This window comes from Misgurnus anguillicaudatus, chromosome 3 (genome assembly GCF_027580225.2).
Source record: "Misgurnus anguillicaudatus chromosome 3, ASM2758022v2, whole genome shotgun sequence".
NCBI lineage: Eukaryota > Metazoa > Chordata > Actinopteri > Cypriniformes > Cobitidae > Misgurnus > Misgurnus anguillicaudatus.
The window spans coordinates 2,010,697-2,027,629 of NC_073339.2; the positions used below are offsets into that span (position 1 = coordinate 2,010,697).

The window sequence follows — 16,933 nt, forward strand, 5'->3', positions numbered from 1 at the left end:
TCTTTGAAGAAGGAGGTCAGACAACGTAATAAAGTTCAATCATTTAATGAATCTCAAATGAAGTATTACAGAGCTCTCGGTCACAGCTTTCCCTGTCACTACACAAAACCAATGATGTTTGCCAACAGTCAAGCTGCAACTATTTGCCAATTCTTCTAATTCAAATATTTATGTGAGTTGAGTTGGTGTGGGTTTCCTCAGACAGAAAGTTTCACTTATGCTTTTGAAAAGTCCCTTTGCAGAAATCGCTGTCGTAGGCTGTGCAAGTCCTGTCTACATCCTTTTTTCACCCATAGACTGGCCGAGCTGACTTTCTGAAACTCAACAAGTTAAACACACACAACCAGCACAGGTTCATGCAAACATGAGCTTTAAAAGTAAAACGTTATAAGCCCTATGCAGTGGATTCATATATAAGCTTTGATCAGCAAATAAGACTATCAATCATAAGCATAACTAATTTCAATACTATGTGGTAAAATGCTAAATATTAATACTCATAGCTGCTTTATAATATTAGAAGCAATGCAATTATTAATAATGCAAGGATATAAAGATGACATGGGGAATGTTTTCTTTTTCCTTCAGAAGTTACTCCAGATGACACAAGGACAAAGTGCCACTGTCCACCTTAAATCCAGCATAGAGAGGTTCTTTAAAAGAAACAAGGAACGTGTACAAATGTGTGTGTGTGTCAGAAACACTGTAGAAGGAAAGTCTGCCGGCCTCCGTGTCCAAAAACACTCCGGCTCTAGAGGAATGAGAAGTCGAGGTCTGTATGTTGATGTCTTGTTGATCGTGAGATACGTATGATCTCACTCCACAGGTCAGTTTCCATGAAACTTCATTGTTTCCGAGATCAGCGGTTGCCTCCACCATACCAAGGTCATCCTTTTTCCTGAGAATGTGTTTGTAGGTCACCCCTAAAGTCCCCTCTGGACCGCTCCATTCAGCCTCCCAATAGCAGCGTCCAGTCAGACTCTCTCTACACAAAACCTGAGGATAAGACTCAAATCTGTCTGGATGATCGGGGTACGGCTGTTTCTGATTGGTGTGAGCCACACTTCTGTCTCCGGGAGAGAGACATAGTTTAACGTGTGCTGTATCTGGATCCAGCGTGAGATCGCAAGCATCTGTGAGAGATACAGAGGATTTTATTAGTGAGAAAGACATACATACAGAAATTGAGAGAGAGAGAGAGAGACACTTACACTTTCTTATCCCTGACTTAATGAAACACTCACCCCGAGGTTCAGTTCTGCAAAAGCAAATAATTCATTATGTTACAGCAAAAAAAGCAGAGTATTTGAGAAAATGAAGAATAAGAAAGGAAGCAATGTATTTTCTCAATCATTGAGAACACAATGATAAAAAAATACAGATCTTCATGATTCATTTGGTTTCTTTGGTTCATTCCTCAAAGTCATTCCGATAACACTGACATGTTCATCTTCACTGACAAGTCATTATTTTTGAAGGATGAACAATAGATTTTAAACAAGGTACAGGCTTTTGCAGTGAATCCGTGATGTTGTGCTGTTTGTATGAATTGTTTTGATAAACACACTGACTGATTTGCAAATTTTAACAAATGCACAAAAGAAAATGAGAAACACTGCAAAAGCAGCATTAAATGGCAGACATTTTATTCTCTACACACCCTAAATTTACTTACTTAGCCGACGCTTTTATCCAAAGTTACAATTGATATATATGTCAGAGGTTGCATACCTCTGGAGCAACTAGGGGTTAAGTGTCTTGCTCAGGGACACAATGGTGTGTCACAGTGGATTCGAACCCGGGTATCTCACACCAAAGGCGTGTGTCTTACCCAATGCACCATCACCACCCCCAAATTATTCTGCATAATCTTTTATTTTGAAGTCTTATGTCATTTCTTTTTGTAGTCCTAAGTACATGTCAACTGCCTTGGGTGTCGGACACAGCCATAGGGTGCTTCTCAATTCTTATTTGTGCATCCTCGTTTCCTTTCCTCAGACAAAGTATTAAGAGAAATTATATCCTATTGCCTTACTCTCTTTATAAAGTTTATTCTGTTATCAAATTATCGAGTGCATTAATAAAATAAAGTTAAATACATTCTTGAGTCAGAGTTCATATCCTTACTAAATTAAAATAAAAACATCATTAAAAATGCTGTAAATTAATATATATGTCTATACCACTGATCATTTATATAGATATGTGGTTTATACATAAATATTAAATATACTGTCTGAAACGAGTCTACCTTTACAATAATTTAATGATTAATAGCAAGATTTATGAGTGGTTAATGACGTGACGATGTGAAGGGGGAGGAGATTTATACGTGCGTCAGGTTTAGTTGATAAAACACTTCCGCATAGAATACACTTGTGTATCCCATAGGATGCTTCTCAATATGCTTCTTGAGCTGCGTTCCACTCCAGTTTTAGACACACACTCGCGAACTTCCCTAAACACTTCCCCTCTGGGAAATTCTGTCGCCATTTTGAAGTGCGTTCCACTTCGTCAAGTGAACGAGGGAAGTTTGTATGAGTCTACTTCGTATGTACACTTCAGGCAGCTCCATATCCCACAATGCAACACGATTGTGACTATATATATTGTCTGTTTCTGCATTATTATAACCTAATAGATCTGGGCACAACAATAAAAATCATTAACCCACTACATACATAAGTTTGTTGAGTTTCTGAGAGAGCATCTGATGTCCTGAATCTTGTGGGTGATTGTAGCTCAGATCCAGCTCTCTCAGGTGTGATGATGGGTTTGAACTCAGAGCTGAAGCCAAATAACAACAACCTTCATCTGTCACCATACAACCCGATAATCTACAGAGAGATCACACATCAACATCAGTCAGTTCATCCTCTTTAGTTATAAATCAGTAAATCAGTATCTAGAGATAAATACCTCAGTATTTCTAGTTTACAGTCTGGACTCTTGAGAGCATCAGAGATGAGCTTCACTCCTGAATCCTGCACGTCATTGTTACTCACATCCAGATCTCTCACAGGTGAGTTTGAGGTGAGAATTGAGGAGAGCATCCCACAACTTTTATCAGTGAGATTACACCAGCTCAGTCTGCATTAAACCATTTCAAAACAATCTTTTGTCAATTACTTGAGACCACAAAGGACATTTTTCAATTGTTTTATACTTCAATAACATTGAAACATTTATTTAATATCAGCATAACAATTTCTGTACATCTTTGTGTGCATGTAAATCTGACCTTTTGCACACAATAGTTAACATGCTCATTGTCACATAGCTGTTTACATCTCTAAAATGTTCTGTGTATGCAACCTAGACTTGCAATGTAGGTCCTACATTGTAGATAATATGAAATGGACTTTATGCTTTGATTAACCATCATTCAGGAAATACCTTTCTACATTTCTACAGATCAACACTAAATAATCTCATGAATACTTACTTCAGAACTTCAAGCTTTCTCTCCGTATTTTCCATTCCATGTAAGAACTGCTGGAGTCCAGAGTCCTGCAGGTCATTGCCGCTCAAATCAAGCTCTCTTAGACGATGTGAGATACCTTTAAGAGCAGACACCAGCTCTATACAGCTGTCGTGGCACAGATGGCACTGGCCCAACCTGAAAAATGTTCAATCTTAGCACCGCATTTCTGTTCAACTATTATTTGACAATGTATTTCCTAAAACACAACTGACCTCAGTATCTCTAATTTACAATGTAAGCTCTTTAGTCCAGCAGAGAGCAGCTTCACCCCAGCATCAATGCTGAAGTTATCACTCAGGTCGAGCTCTGTCAGAGGACAGTTTTCTATCTGAAGAGCAGAAGCCACCGTTTCACAGCATGTTTCTGTCAGTCCACAGTCTGAAAACCTGCAATGACGGCAAGAGGTTTACTCAGGAATGATATTGTTTATAACAGACATTGTGCAATGTGTTCACTTAGGCCTAGATGATTTTCAAATCTTAACCAATAATTCACAAGTTTGCATTAAAATGTAATAAATATTGAAAATGTCGTTAATATTGAAAAATGTTGAAATTTCAACAAATCACAATTATGGTGATCAGTGTTTGCTTTAGTTGGACCCTTGACTCTTGTGTTTTAATGGTAAGTTTTCTTTGGCTGTTAAACATTGTTTTAAAATAAAACTAAGATCTAATGTGATCATGTAGTTTAATATTATTTAGGCAAATCCACGATCGTAATACAAAGACAGGCAATAGTTCAGGACAGTCGGCTAAACAGGCAAAAATCAAAAAACAGGCACGGGTCAAAACAGGAACAGATACAGATACAAAACAGGGTAACAGGTAGCAGGTAACAGATACAGGCAACAGAAAACAGGCTGGGCTTACGTAGCAGTGGACTTGAAGCAGTGCATTCCGGTTAGTAATTTTGTCCGACTTAAACTGGCGCTGCAGGCACGTGACTGCGTCATATGGTTTATAAGTACCGCGAGAGTGATTCGAGATCAGCCGCTGGAGTCAGGCTGTAATGACGACACAGCTGTTTCACGATTGGTCGGATTCACCACATGACAACAATCACGTGTATTTCGTGTTTATTTTCACGCCCTCAGTTCCACAAATGCTCACAAATCTGTATTTTTATAACAGTTAAAGCTATTTTCATGTAGTTGCGATGTTATATTGTGTCATCTTAATCAAAATAAAATGGATAAAAAACATAGTCCCAACTACATTGGTATTTAAATAATATATGCTTATGTTGAACTTTATTCTTGTTAAAACTGCTCATGCTAACTGTAAGCCTCTTCAGTTCCACTCATGCTCATACACGGACATTCAAAACAGTATAATTCACTTTTTATGTAGTTTACATTTTACAAATCATGTTTAATGCGATTAAGCAAGGAAACGGCACGTGATCAGCCATGCTTGACGTAAATGCCGCAAACTACGGGAACCACAACGCGTCCAACTTCACGTCTCCGTTTTCAGCTCCTCCTCGCCTGCACGCGGCTAATCTCGCCGATCGGTTACATACAGCCACAGCCGATGTCGAACACACTTAATGATTAACAGGACTGAGGTGGCTTTATACAAGACAAACAGGAAGTGGGAAGTGAAGTGTGACATGGCAAGGTATCAAAATAAAAGCCGGAACAGAACAGGATGTCAAAATAAAAGTCCAAAACACAAGACACAACATAACACAGAACAAAACCTTACAACTGGGTATCATCATAGTACTAAACTAATTTATGACTCTCAGCATGCATTGCAGTTGATTATTTTATCTGAATTTGTTTGATGATTGTTACCATTGTTGAGATTTGTAGGATGAGTAATGATGTCTGAATCGGAATGTGTCAGTATTCTTTCTGTTTACCTTATCACAGCAGATTTACAAACCAGAACAATTATAACGGTAAAAAATGAATCAATGTCATCATGTAAAGTAGCTTAATTTGATCCCATCTTGACATAAAAAGCAACTAATTTCAACTTAACTTTAACACATCTTTCTTTTCCAATGCACATGTGTTTCTACACTGATCACGAAAATTTCAATTTTTTGATTCAATGGTATTAACATTGACAAATCAACGGTTTTTAACATTGTTTCAATGGTTTGCTTGCTATCTGGGTAAGTTAATGAGATAAAGCATATTTGCCGTGCTGTCCAAGCTCAAAATATTAGCCCGAACCCAGAGTACCCCCCTTCCCCTTACTGGGATAGATGTAAAAGCAGAGAGCGAGGCGATGTGAAGGGATGCTGCAAAAACTGTCATGCGACAGGGGTGAGGGACAGCCATATATAGAGTCCTCTTCATGCTGATTAGTTGGATTACATGCCCATGCTCCTACTGAACTTAGTTAAATAAACTTCATTAAACATTACTCACAGAGCTCTTTTGCAACATCTCACTACTGGCACCAGTCTCCTTCGTCCCGCGTATGTCATGTTAAACTTCTTTGCGTCAAAGTCATCCAGCACTTCCTCTGACATCATAAGCACATAGACGAGTGCTGAGCAGTTTGAGGCGGATATCTCCCTCTTTTGGCCCGATTCTGAACTCACATATTTTTTGATCTGATGGTACAGAGATCTGTCCTGCAGCTCGAGGATGCAGAAAAAGTGATTGATGGATTTATCTGGGCACTTGTCGTTGTTCTGCAGTTGCTTGATGTACTGGATTGTTTTCGCGATGCACTTTTTACCGTCCTCCTTGCGGACCAACAAGCCTGTGAGGAGTTTTTGATTAGACTCGAGAGAAATTCCCAACAAGAACCGAAGGAAGAGATCAAAATGTCCCCTATCATTTTCCCGTGCATAATCAATGGCTTTCCTCAACAAAACATACAATAGGTCTTTATTGCTTGGATGTGATTTCCCAAGGAACAAACTGAGCTCGTCCATTTTGTTGCTTTGGTAGCAGAGGAACACGTGAAGTGCAGCAAGAAACTCTTGGACACTCAGATGTACAAAGTAATAAACCTTCATCTCATGAAGCACAGAGACTTTCTTAAAGATCTCGGCGATCATTCCCGTGTTCTCAGAGTCTTCACTTACATCAATGCCACATTCTTGCAGATCGTCTTCGTAGAACATGATATTTTCTTTCTTCAGCTGGTCGAATGCTAGTTTGGCCAACTTGACAATCATGTCCTTGTTTGTGCCCAGCAGCTTTGGAAGGTCCCTTTCATGTTTTTCTTCATACTTTTGGTTCTTCATGTTCATCTGAATCAGCAAGAAGTGAATGTACATTTCAGTGAGGGTTGTGGGAATGTCCTCCCCATTGTTCTCGATGAGAATTTTATGAAGTACAGTGGCCGCAATCCAACAGAAGACAGGAATGTGGCACATGATGTAAAGACTACGGGACGTCTTAATGTGTTTGATAATTTCAGAGGCTTGAGTTTCATCTTTGATTCTCTTTCTAAAGTATTCCTCCTTCTGCCGGTCATTGAATCCTCGCACCTCTGTGAACAAACCTACACAATCAGGAGGCAGCTGATTGGCTGCTGCTGGTCTTGATGTTATCCAGATGATAGCTGATGGAAGCAGATGACCTTTAACTAAGTTTGTAAATAAGGCATCAACAGATGATTTTGTATTAACACAGGTCAATGGACTGCAGTTGAAATTCAGTGGAAGGCGACTCTCATCAAGTCCGTCAAAAACAAAAGCAAGCGAACAACTTTTATATAACTCTTCATTCTTTAGTCCTTCGAGTTCGGGATAAAATTCAAGCATAAACTCATGAAAACTGATCTGTTTATCTTTGATCAAGTTGATCTCTCTGAATGGAAACAGGAACATTGCATCTACATCCTGATTGGCGCATCCCTCAGCCCAGTCCAGAATGAACTTGTGCACAGAGAAGGTTTTTCCAATGCCAGCGATGCCTTTGGTGAGCACAATGTTTTCCCTTTTCTTTTGTCTCAGTAAATAGAAGATGTCATTGCAATCGATTGGTGTGTCCTTAAATTTGGGGGTTTTGAAAGCTCTGTCAACTTGTATAATCTCATGTTCGTTATTAACATCTGATATATCCCCTTCGGCTATAAACAGCTCTGTGAACACTTTCTTGAGCTCTGTTTTGTTTTCTTTTTTGCCCTCAAAAATGTGTTCTGTTTTCTCCTTCATGTTGGATTTGTGCTGTTTCAAGACATCTTCCTCTGTTAAAAACGAAACAACAACACAACATTTTGTTTCTGAATATAAGATATTGTGAATAAAGCAGTAACTTATCTAAAGTGCACACGCCAAATACATTTATGACCCAACTATAAAGAAGAAACTTTGGTTTGTGTACTTTGTTTTACTGCATGATTCCCGGATGTCTCATCCAGTGAGGGGTTTTGTAGCCCTGTTAGAGAGCAAAAAAAAAAATCAAGTTCAGCAAGAAAGCATTAAAAGTGTTATAAATAAATAAATATAAACTTTTATAATTTATGTGTTGATAAATCATGCTAGAGTAACGTTTATAGTTTTGCGATCATACCGACTTCAGGAGTGTTTGTGATGACGTTGATGGTTACTGATCCTGAGATAACATTACCAGCGACTACAGGAGTATTTACAGTTGCACCCATTTTACCTCTGGCATCAACACAAACTCCAGTTTGAGAAGGGCTTCTAACCTGAACCTCAGCATTGTGTGCTAAAAAGGAGACAGACAGATTTATACATTTCCCTACATTACATAAGTTCTAAGAAACATTGCAGTAACGTTATACAAATGTTTAAAAAGTTTTTCTAAACGTAGCAATGTTTCTCAGTGTGAATGTTAGAGAAACACTTCATTGTCATAACGTTTTAAAATGATACAATGTCACATTTTAAAACTCCTTCAACGTTTTGTGGCACACCTGCTATTTTAATAATGTTTTTTGCTTGTTATGCAGTTGTAAAAGAAACATTGTTTACTATTGTTTTAAAACTGTTATTAAACGTTATTTCTAAATGTTCTGTAAAAATATTGCTTTAGAAAATGCTATCCCCTTATTACAAACCAGTTTGTTCTCTGTCATACAGTATGCATACAATAAGGTTTTTGTTTTGTTTAAAGTTGGCAACTTTCAAGGAACTTTTTTTAATATGTTTTGTAAACATTAGTGATATGCTTTCAATATTACCTTCGTTCCTCTCTAATTGTTCAGCTAGCTGGAGGTGTTTCATCTTCTTTAGGATATCCTGTGTGATCTTTACTGCTCCTTCTAGTCCAAAACTCTCCACCATCTTATCCACTGTGTCAGTGACATCTGCATTCTCCAGTTCATAAGCTGAAATTGCTTTATTTTGTTTTAAATACCACTTGAACCTCTTAAGTTTCCCTTCGTCAAGCTCATCCAGTGTTTCCACAAGTTGCTCTAGGACAGATGCCATTTTGTTTACCTAAAGATTCTGTATTAAATCACACTAGAGACGTTATTTGAGCAGAAACTTGATATCTAATACTTAGACCACAGCAATGAATAAAGGGGTGATTCTCACGAAAACTTGGTTTTAAAAATGTCAAGCATGAAAATGTAAAAATTGCTTAAATTTACTTTTTTCCCCACCAGACATTGAAAAACAAAGTCTGGAGTAAATGGGAACATTAATTTAAAAACTTTTATTTATCATTTAACACTTTTTGTAACATAATTTTAAAAAAAATTGTCCTAAAAAATCTCATTAGCGCAACAGTCAGAAAACATCAACACTGACATATTTTCAAAATGACAAGACAAACCTGAAAGAACATAATTTAGAGATTCTGCACATGCATTTAAAATCAAAGTATTATGCTTCTATTAATTAAATTAACATTTAATAAGCATCTGTTGCGGTAATGATAATCAAAATGTCGTGTAAGCATTCTGACAAGACAATATTTCAAATTAACTGTAAAAAATGATCTTACCTGGTAGCCATCTTGAAGTAACTGGTTTATGTGCTTGATCACTCAAAATCAAACTTTATTAAAATTCTGTATGTGTGCTTAAACTGTTCTCAAAAAGTGTTGCGGAGGATGAGAACATCAGGCATGGACACATCATTTTCCTAATTTTTCTTATTATACATGAATATTCAGTAAATATTTTTTCTGTCATCTAAAGTAGTCTAGCAAAACATCCATTTATTATTTTTCTTAATATTTTTGTGTTAATTTGATTAAACTACAACATAACGCATGTTCAAACACAGCCGGACACATTGCGGTAATGAGAATTTCAGCAAAAATGAGATAAAATTTCCAATTATAAATTCTTATGTTGAAATCACACATTGTGCAAGGTAGAACACAGTATTGTGTTAATTCTGATGCTTTTTAATGTTACTATATTACACATTTTAAAGCTAAAATCATTAGTGCCGTGGTGTTTCAATGGTTTCGTGAGAATCACCCAAAGAGTGAAATAACTTCCCTTACGAAACTTAACCATGGATTTATTGTGATAAAAGTGTAACCATTGTTTTTTGGTGCATTGACTATCAGCAAAACCCTGGTTTTACTACACTAACCATGGTTTAACTATGTATTTTTTTAAAACCATGGTTGTCAAAACCATGGTTATTTTGTGGTTACCATGGTTTTACTACAGTAACATGTTTTTTTTTTTGTTTTAACTATAGTAAAACATGGTTAATTTGCGTAAGGGTTGACAGATACCCTCACGTAAATTTGCCATTGTTTCACTACAGTAAAAACTTTGTTTTTGCTAATAGTAATCACACCAAAAAAACATGGTTACTACACTTCCGCCACAAAAAAAACACAATCCATCTTCGCAAGAGTGCAATTCCGCGTTTCACTGATTTGTTGGTTGTTTTTATAAATAATCTTAAACATATGCATTCCCCTACGAAAATTAACCATGTTTTTACTGTGGCAAAATTGTAGTAACCATGTTTTTTTTAGTAACCAGGGTTTATTTATAAACAGCACTTGATAAACACAAAGCATATCAGACTCCATTTACGTAAAACAGCAGTATTAATGTCTTGAATGTTAATCAAACCAAAAGAGCCAATAATCTTAAACAATACTACAAAAACACTACAGATTCTGTCAGTTTGAAGTGCGCTGGACGAAGCAGTGCAGTAATGTTATTTCGTTGGTACAGGAAATGATTTACCTCTAAAATTAGCTATCTTTATTTATTTAAATATACTCACCGTGTGGTATCCTATTTGAGCTAAAAGAAACGCAAAAGTGTGGAAGTATTAAAAACATAGCCTACACGACCCTCAGACAAGAAGCTTCACTTTCACTTTTGAAACCGCATTTCGTCCCAACTGCAGTCTCGCTACTCAGGGAACCGCCATACAAACTCAACCCAAACTTAACATAACCGTCAGTCGCGTTCTCACCTTCGACCTGACGGGGGCGCTGATGAACAGTGGTAAAACAAACACACACATTTGCTCTAACAAACCATAATCATTTTCTCCTTATTGGATTTATTCACATTGTATATATATTTTTTAAATATACAATGTGAACATAAATACAATCTAATAAACACAGATAGTTTATATGTAGCCTACATGTTTCACCATTTTGGCTACAACATCTGTTGTTTTAAATATGCTGTATAAACTAAACTAAACAAGACTAGACTAGACCAGACTAGACTATTCATTCAGCCAGTCACAGTTGTACAGTCAGATGCTTGTTACTCACAAAAAGAAACTTATTTAACAAAGTACAATTTCACTTGCTTTTAATCTTTCATGTAACAAATGAAACATATAAAATCATGGAGCTGGGGCTTTCAAACTGGGGTCCAGGTTCTAAAGGGTCCTTTTAAGTTTGAAAACCTGTGGACTCTCAACTGGAATCAGTTGATTGGGTAAAAACAGTGGCAATTATTTAAACTTATATGGGTGGTTTCACAGACATGGATGAGACTAGTCCAAGACTAAAATAAATGTCGGAAAACAACTTGCACTCACTTATCTTAAAATATCAGTGCCCTTTGTTTTTCCTCAAAACGCAGTAATGTTTCTAGTTAGGCATGTTTGTTAAAACTAGTTATATTTCCTAATTAAACTAAGGCTTAGTCCTGGTTTAAGTTTTAAATGGACTGCATTCATATAGAGCTTTTAACAGACCTATGGCCATCCAAAGCGCTTTACAATTTGCCTCACATTCACCCATTCACTCGTCAGCCATGCAAGGCGCCATCCAGTTCGTCGGGAGCAGTGTTGGGTGTAACTAGTTACTAAGTAATTAGTTACTGTAATTTAATTACTTTTCCCTGGAAAAAGTAAAGTAAGGGATTACTCTTATTTTTCTTGTAATCTAATTACAGTTACTTCTGATGTAACTAAATACTTTGTATACTATAATATGATAGTGGATTTAACATGGTTTTAGTTTACAATTCTCACTATTAACTGGTTGATTATTAGCATTAATATTAATGAGATGTTGGCTGTTTATTAATCCTTAATAGCACATATTAATGACTGATTTTGCAAAACCTTATTCTACATCCTTAACCCTCCCCATTTCTACCAATACTTAAAATTAATTTTGATTAATAAGCAGTAGTTGGAGAGAATTGGACCATAAAGTGGGACAAGAATAGTCGATGTACACTTATATATTATTTCTTTGAGCCATTTCTATTCTTGTATCATATATTGAATAGGATTTAGAAAGTAATAAGTAATTAAATACTTTTTGGAGAAAGTAATTTGTAAAGTAATCTAATTACATGATTCAAGATGTAATTAGTAACTAGTAATTAATTATTTTTTTTTTTGAGTAAGTTACCCAACACTGGTCGGGAGCTCGTTAATTCCTGCCTGGGAAACCACCCCAAAGTGGCAGGTAGACAGGGCTTATCCTAGTCCACATTAAAATGCATGTTTGAGCTGCCTTAATTTAAAAACACATTGCATTGACATATTTTAACATATATCAGTGTCATTGTTTTGTCTCAAGATGCAGACCTGTAGTGTTTTTTGTAAGGTTTGTTTGTAAAAACTACTTTAATGCCCTAATATAACCAAGACCTGGTCCTTGATTAACCTAAACCCTGTCAGAGAAACTGCCCCAAAGTGTATGAACAAGAAAGATTTAAAGGGCCCATGGCATGAAAATGTTAGCATTGTCACTTTGTAGGTGTGAGCAAAAATTTGTCGTTTTGGGTGTGTCCTTTAAAATGCAAATGAGCTGATGAAGTGCAAACACTGATCACAATGATGGTGGTTTGATGCAATTCAAACTCAATTGTGCTGTCAGTAATTTTTTTTCTCTCTCTCTCTCTGTCTGCACTAAATTGCAGTGCTGTGGTTGAATAGTGCACATTAAGGGGGCGGTATTATTATAATAAGAGCTCTTTATGACATCATAAAGAGGGCAAAATTTCAATGACCTATTTTTTGCTCACACCTACAAAGTAGCAATGCCAACATGTTCATGCCATGGGCCGTTTAAAGGGGTCATAGGATGAAAATCAGACTTTTTTCATATTTAAGTGCTATAATTGGGTCCCCAGTGCTTCTATCAACCTAGAAAATGTGATAAAGATCAACCCAGTAACTTTGTTTGGGTAAGCCATTTACTGCAAGCATGTGAAAAATTAGGTCGTTCAGATTTCGCCTGTTTTGTGAGGTAGGTAGCATGGCGAATTATAATAATACCGCCCCCTTTATCTGCACTATCCAACCACAGCACTGCTATTTATTTCAGAGAGTAAGAGGGAGAAAAGAAGAAGTTGACAGCACAATTGAGTTTCAATTACAACAAATCACCATCATTGTGATCAGTGTTTGGACTTCATCCGCTCATTTGCATTTTAAAGGAAACACCCCAAAACGGCTCACTTTTACTCAGACCAACAAATTTGCAATTTTAACATGCTGTAATTAATTATCTGTGGGGTATTTTCAGTTAAATCCTCACCTTCACACTCTTGGGACACCAAAGATTTAACTTACATCTTAAAAAAATCTCATAATATGACCCCTTTAAAATGCAACATAGTTCATGGAAACAATTTTTAAATCTCACTCCAGTCTTGAAAACAAACTTGTGTGTGCTTGGTAATTTTGCCAAAATCAGTATAAATTGTACAATTAGAAACAATTTCATATATTTGTAGATGCAACACTCACTGAGGTCATATGGGGAATTAATGTTATTTTATGACATTGATTCAAAATGTTAAATCATTTTTGGAAATGTAAACCATAAGTTCAAAATATCCAAATAAAAAAGATTAAAATAATATCCAGAATCAAGGTGCCAGATTTTACAGTCGTATGTAGATGAGGTTACATTGGGAGACGTAACATTACTTGGTTTGAGCTGAGTTGATGGATGCTGACAGTGTTTTACAGAATAACAGTTGCATAATCACTTGTTGTTTGTCCAGCAGGAGAAGTTTTGGCTGAATGGTCTGTAAATCTGATGGTGGAATAGTTGAGATTATCAGAGACGTTTAGTGCTAAAGCATAAACAGGAGCATCATCTTCATCAGATACAGGACGGGGCAAACTGTAGATTGGAGGATCATTTGTAAGCTGGATCTCTTCATATTCACAGACAGAGACCTGAAATTAAAGAGCAGATGAAACAAGAAATCAACTTACTAAGTTTAACTTCTTTATTGGTGCATCCTTGTGCTAAACAGAGGTATAATAATAAAGCGTTAACTACAGATTTGACAATTGAAAAGCTTAAATAAAAGCAGATGATTGATAAGACTTACTCTGGTTTGTCTTAACTGTACATTGTTCAGATTCTCATCTGAGCCACGAGTGACACCACTGAGCTGCAATCCTGATTTATGACACCAGAGGGAGACAGAGAGCGCTTAGTGTGAGTGCGTACAGTGTCTATCTTTAAATATAAACCATGAGCAGCTGTGCAACACTGAAGTTATTTGACTATGAAGATGCACAACTATCATGTGATAATAAAAGAGAAGTGAGAAAACATTATATACAATGTGTTTAAGAGAAGAATGAGCTACCTTTGTTTGTTTTACTCCGCCTGAAGTAAATCAACAAGAGGAATCCACACAACATCAGCATCGCAATAAACAACAGAATCACGATCCACATTAAACCTTAAAAATAGACCACAAATATAAGACTGCATTTAGTATTGTTTACAGAAAACACAAATGAACTTGAAGTATTTTTTGAGCATCAAAAGTTAACATACTTGATTGTGGTTTTGGTGACAATGAATGAGCCGAAGAAAATGACATCAGTGAAGATGAAGGTGATGATAATGAAGATATAGTCGGCCTGGATAAAGAATACGTAGATGCTGGTTTGGTGGTGTGAAATGAAGCTGTTGTTGGTGTATGTGATGTCCTCTCTAATGTGACTGGAGCTGAAATCAATATTAAACAGAAAAAGAAATATAACCTATACATGATGATATTCAAATATAACCTCTTTGACATCAAAACAATAATGCATAATCTAGAGCTGTGCTGTAGTAACTTGAACTTGAAGATTTCAACTTGTCATGTTCATCTCAGGTCAACTGTATAATCACTTTAACCACTTGTTATACTTTCATTTCAAGAAGTCAAAAGTCCGTTTTTGTCATTTCCCCTATCACAGCTCGTATTAACGCTTCATTGATGTGACGGGTGAGGCATGAATACAACAGCCTGTGTATACTAAGAAATGAGCCTGATGTCATATAAAGAAAACAATTTGTTTAGTTTAAAGAATGTAATAATTTTATGTTTAAAAGGGAGAGGTTTATCTCAAATGGATAAAAGCTCATTAACTAAGACTCACATTTCACCTACATGACTTTCTACTATGGACCACAAAAGGCAGCGAGTGACACCCCTATCTCACACAATTAAAGAAAATGGTGACTGAAGCCTAAACTTCTCTTTTTGTGTTCAACAGAAGAAAGGACTGTAGGTCATACAGTTGTGAACAACACGAGAGTGATAAAATGATTACAAAATTGTAAATCTTTCATTGAAATTCACTCTAAAAATGCTACGAACACTCACGTTGTGCACCTTCAGATATCGTCAGATTGATCGCTGAAATCCACTTCTCATGTGCTGGTTGAGATCCTTTCTGTACTGCATTTCCACACCAGTAGATCCCAGAATCCTCTTTTGTCAGATCAGTGATGTTCACAGTAAAAACTCTTCCAGATTTGTCATCACTCAGAGAGAATCTACTGTTTGGAATTTTTCTTCTTGAAACTTTGACACCAGATGTTTCACAGAAAGTCGAATCTTCTCCTTTACATAAGAATTTGTCATTATTGGTGACACCATAATTGTAAAGGCATTTGATTGACAGCTGCTCTCCTTTTACACCAGACACATGCGACACTAAATCAGAGGACAAATAAGAGAATTGAGCATAAAACAGCTGATAACATTGAAATCACATACAGTACACACATCACACTACTGTAAAATGCAAGTCTATAGTATTGTATAAAGAAAAAAAAATAATCACTTGCCTTTTCTGACAAATAGCAAGACTTTTCTGTAGTCATCTGACCAAAATTTATTGACAGCACACCAGTATTGTCCTTCATCAGCTTCTTGTAGATCTGTGATAGTAATAGTAAAAACTTTGGCTTTTTTGTTATCATTTAAAGAGAATCTCTGATCTTTTGGTGGTCTTCCAGACTCAATGGGTTTATCTTTAATTCCTGTGTAACATTCTCCCTTGCAGAAGTATTTTGTGTTGTCTTTGTATTTAGCATTATATGGGCATCTGATGTTCACATTTCCTCCCTCATATGATGTGTAGGTCAGGATCTCTCCACAAAACACAGCTACATGCACAGGAAATCAATTCAGCAATAAAAACACAAAGAGAACCAGACCAACAGATGAATTGCATGGAAGGACAAGTTATAATACGTAAAAATATGAAAATATGTAATGCTTCATTAAAGAGACAAGCAGAACAAAAGTTATGACTTAAGAAAGCTGATGTTTTAGAAACACTTACATGAGATGAAGATGATGGACAAATGGAAAATACATAATTTAAGTTTTCCACACATCTGCATTTGTATCAACTTCTCTGAACATGTAGCCTAATGTATTGTACACACTTCCTTCTCGCCCATGTGTTTTACTGATGCGCGTTCATGAAGAGAGAGCGCCCTCTGCTGGTGCAGTAACATCATAATAACGGTGCAAAAACAAACATATTTAACATGTCTGACATTAAAAGAAAGAGAGAAATAGCAAAAATAAAAAATAAATTAAATACTTGTAAAAGACTATCTTCTTACAATATATCAGTGGATTTTATTTTTTATATTTACATTTAGGAATTTAGCAGAGGCTTTTAACTCTCACAGAGATGATTTCAACACTTTTTCAGAGTTTAAATTGCTCCAAACGTATCAGAGGTAAATTAACACTTTTAGTTACATCCTTGCATCGCCGCGAACATCATTTCTCAACATTATTCTACACACTTGCAGCTCATAGTGAAGATGTGAGAGTA

General features: G+C 36.3%; 2 protein-coding genes across 4 annotated transcripts; both read right to left on the minus strand.

Moving 5' to 3' along the window:
- Positions 1-29: 29 nt before the first annotated feature.
- On the minus strand, positions 30-10,812 carry nlrp3 (NLR family pyrin domain containing 3). The gene is made up of 11 exons (XM_055206472.2): positions 10,634-10,812; positions 8,608-8,875; positions 7,974-8,132; positions 7,785-7,838; positions 5,871-7,647; positions 3,697-3,870; positions 3,446-3,619; positions 2,920-3,090; positions 2,682-2,837; positions 1,212-1,258; positions 30-1,133 (listed from the first exon to the last, which is right to left on the minus strand). The coding sequence occupies exons 2-11, from the start codon at positions 8,855-8,857 to the stop codon at positions 592-594; spliced, it is 3,504 nt and encodes a 1,167-aa protein (XP_055062447.2). The 5' UTR covers positions 8,858-8,875; positions 10,634-10,812; the 3' UTR covers positions 30-591.
- Positions 10,813-13,597: 2,785 nt separating this feature from the next.
- On the minus strand, positions 13,598-15,875 carry LOC129445211 (uncharacterized). Of its 3 annotated transcripts, none has more exons than XM_073866468.1 (5): positions 15,469-15,875; positions 14,640-14,813; positions 14,446-14,541; positions 14,182-14,252; positions 13,598-14,023 (listed from the first exon to the last, which is right to left on the minus strand). In XM_073866468.1, exons 2-5 carry the CDS (start codon positions 14,683-14,685, stop codon positions 13,805-13,807), a joined length of 432 nt encoding a protein of 143 aa, XP_073722569.1. In that variant the 5' UTR covers positions 14,686-14,813; positions 15,469-15,875; the 3' UTR covers positions 13,598-13,804. The 3 variants fall into 3 exon arrangements, with proteins under 3 accessions (XP_073722569.1, XP_073722568.1, XP_073722570.1); XM_073866467.1 differs by having other exon boundaries at positions 15,460-15,875; XM_073866469.1 differs by lacking the exon at positions 14,446-14,541 and having other exon boundaries at positions 15,460-15,875.
- Positions 15,876-16,933: the final 1,058 nt, after the last annotated feature.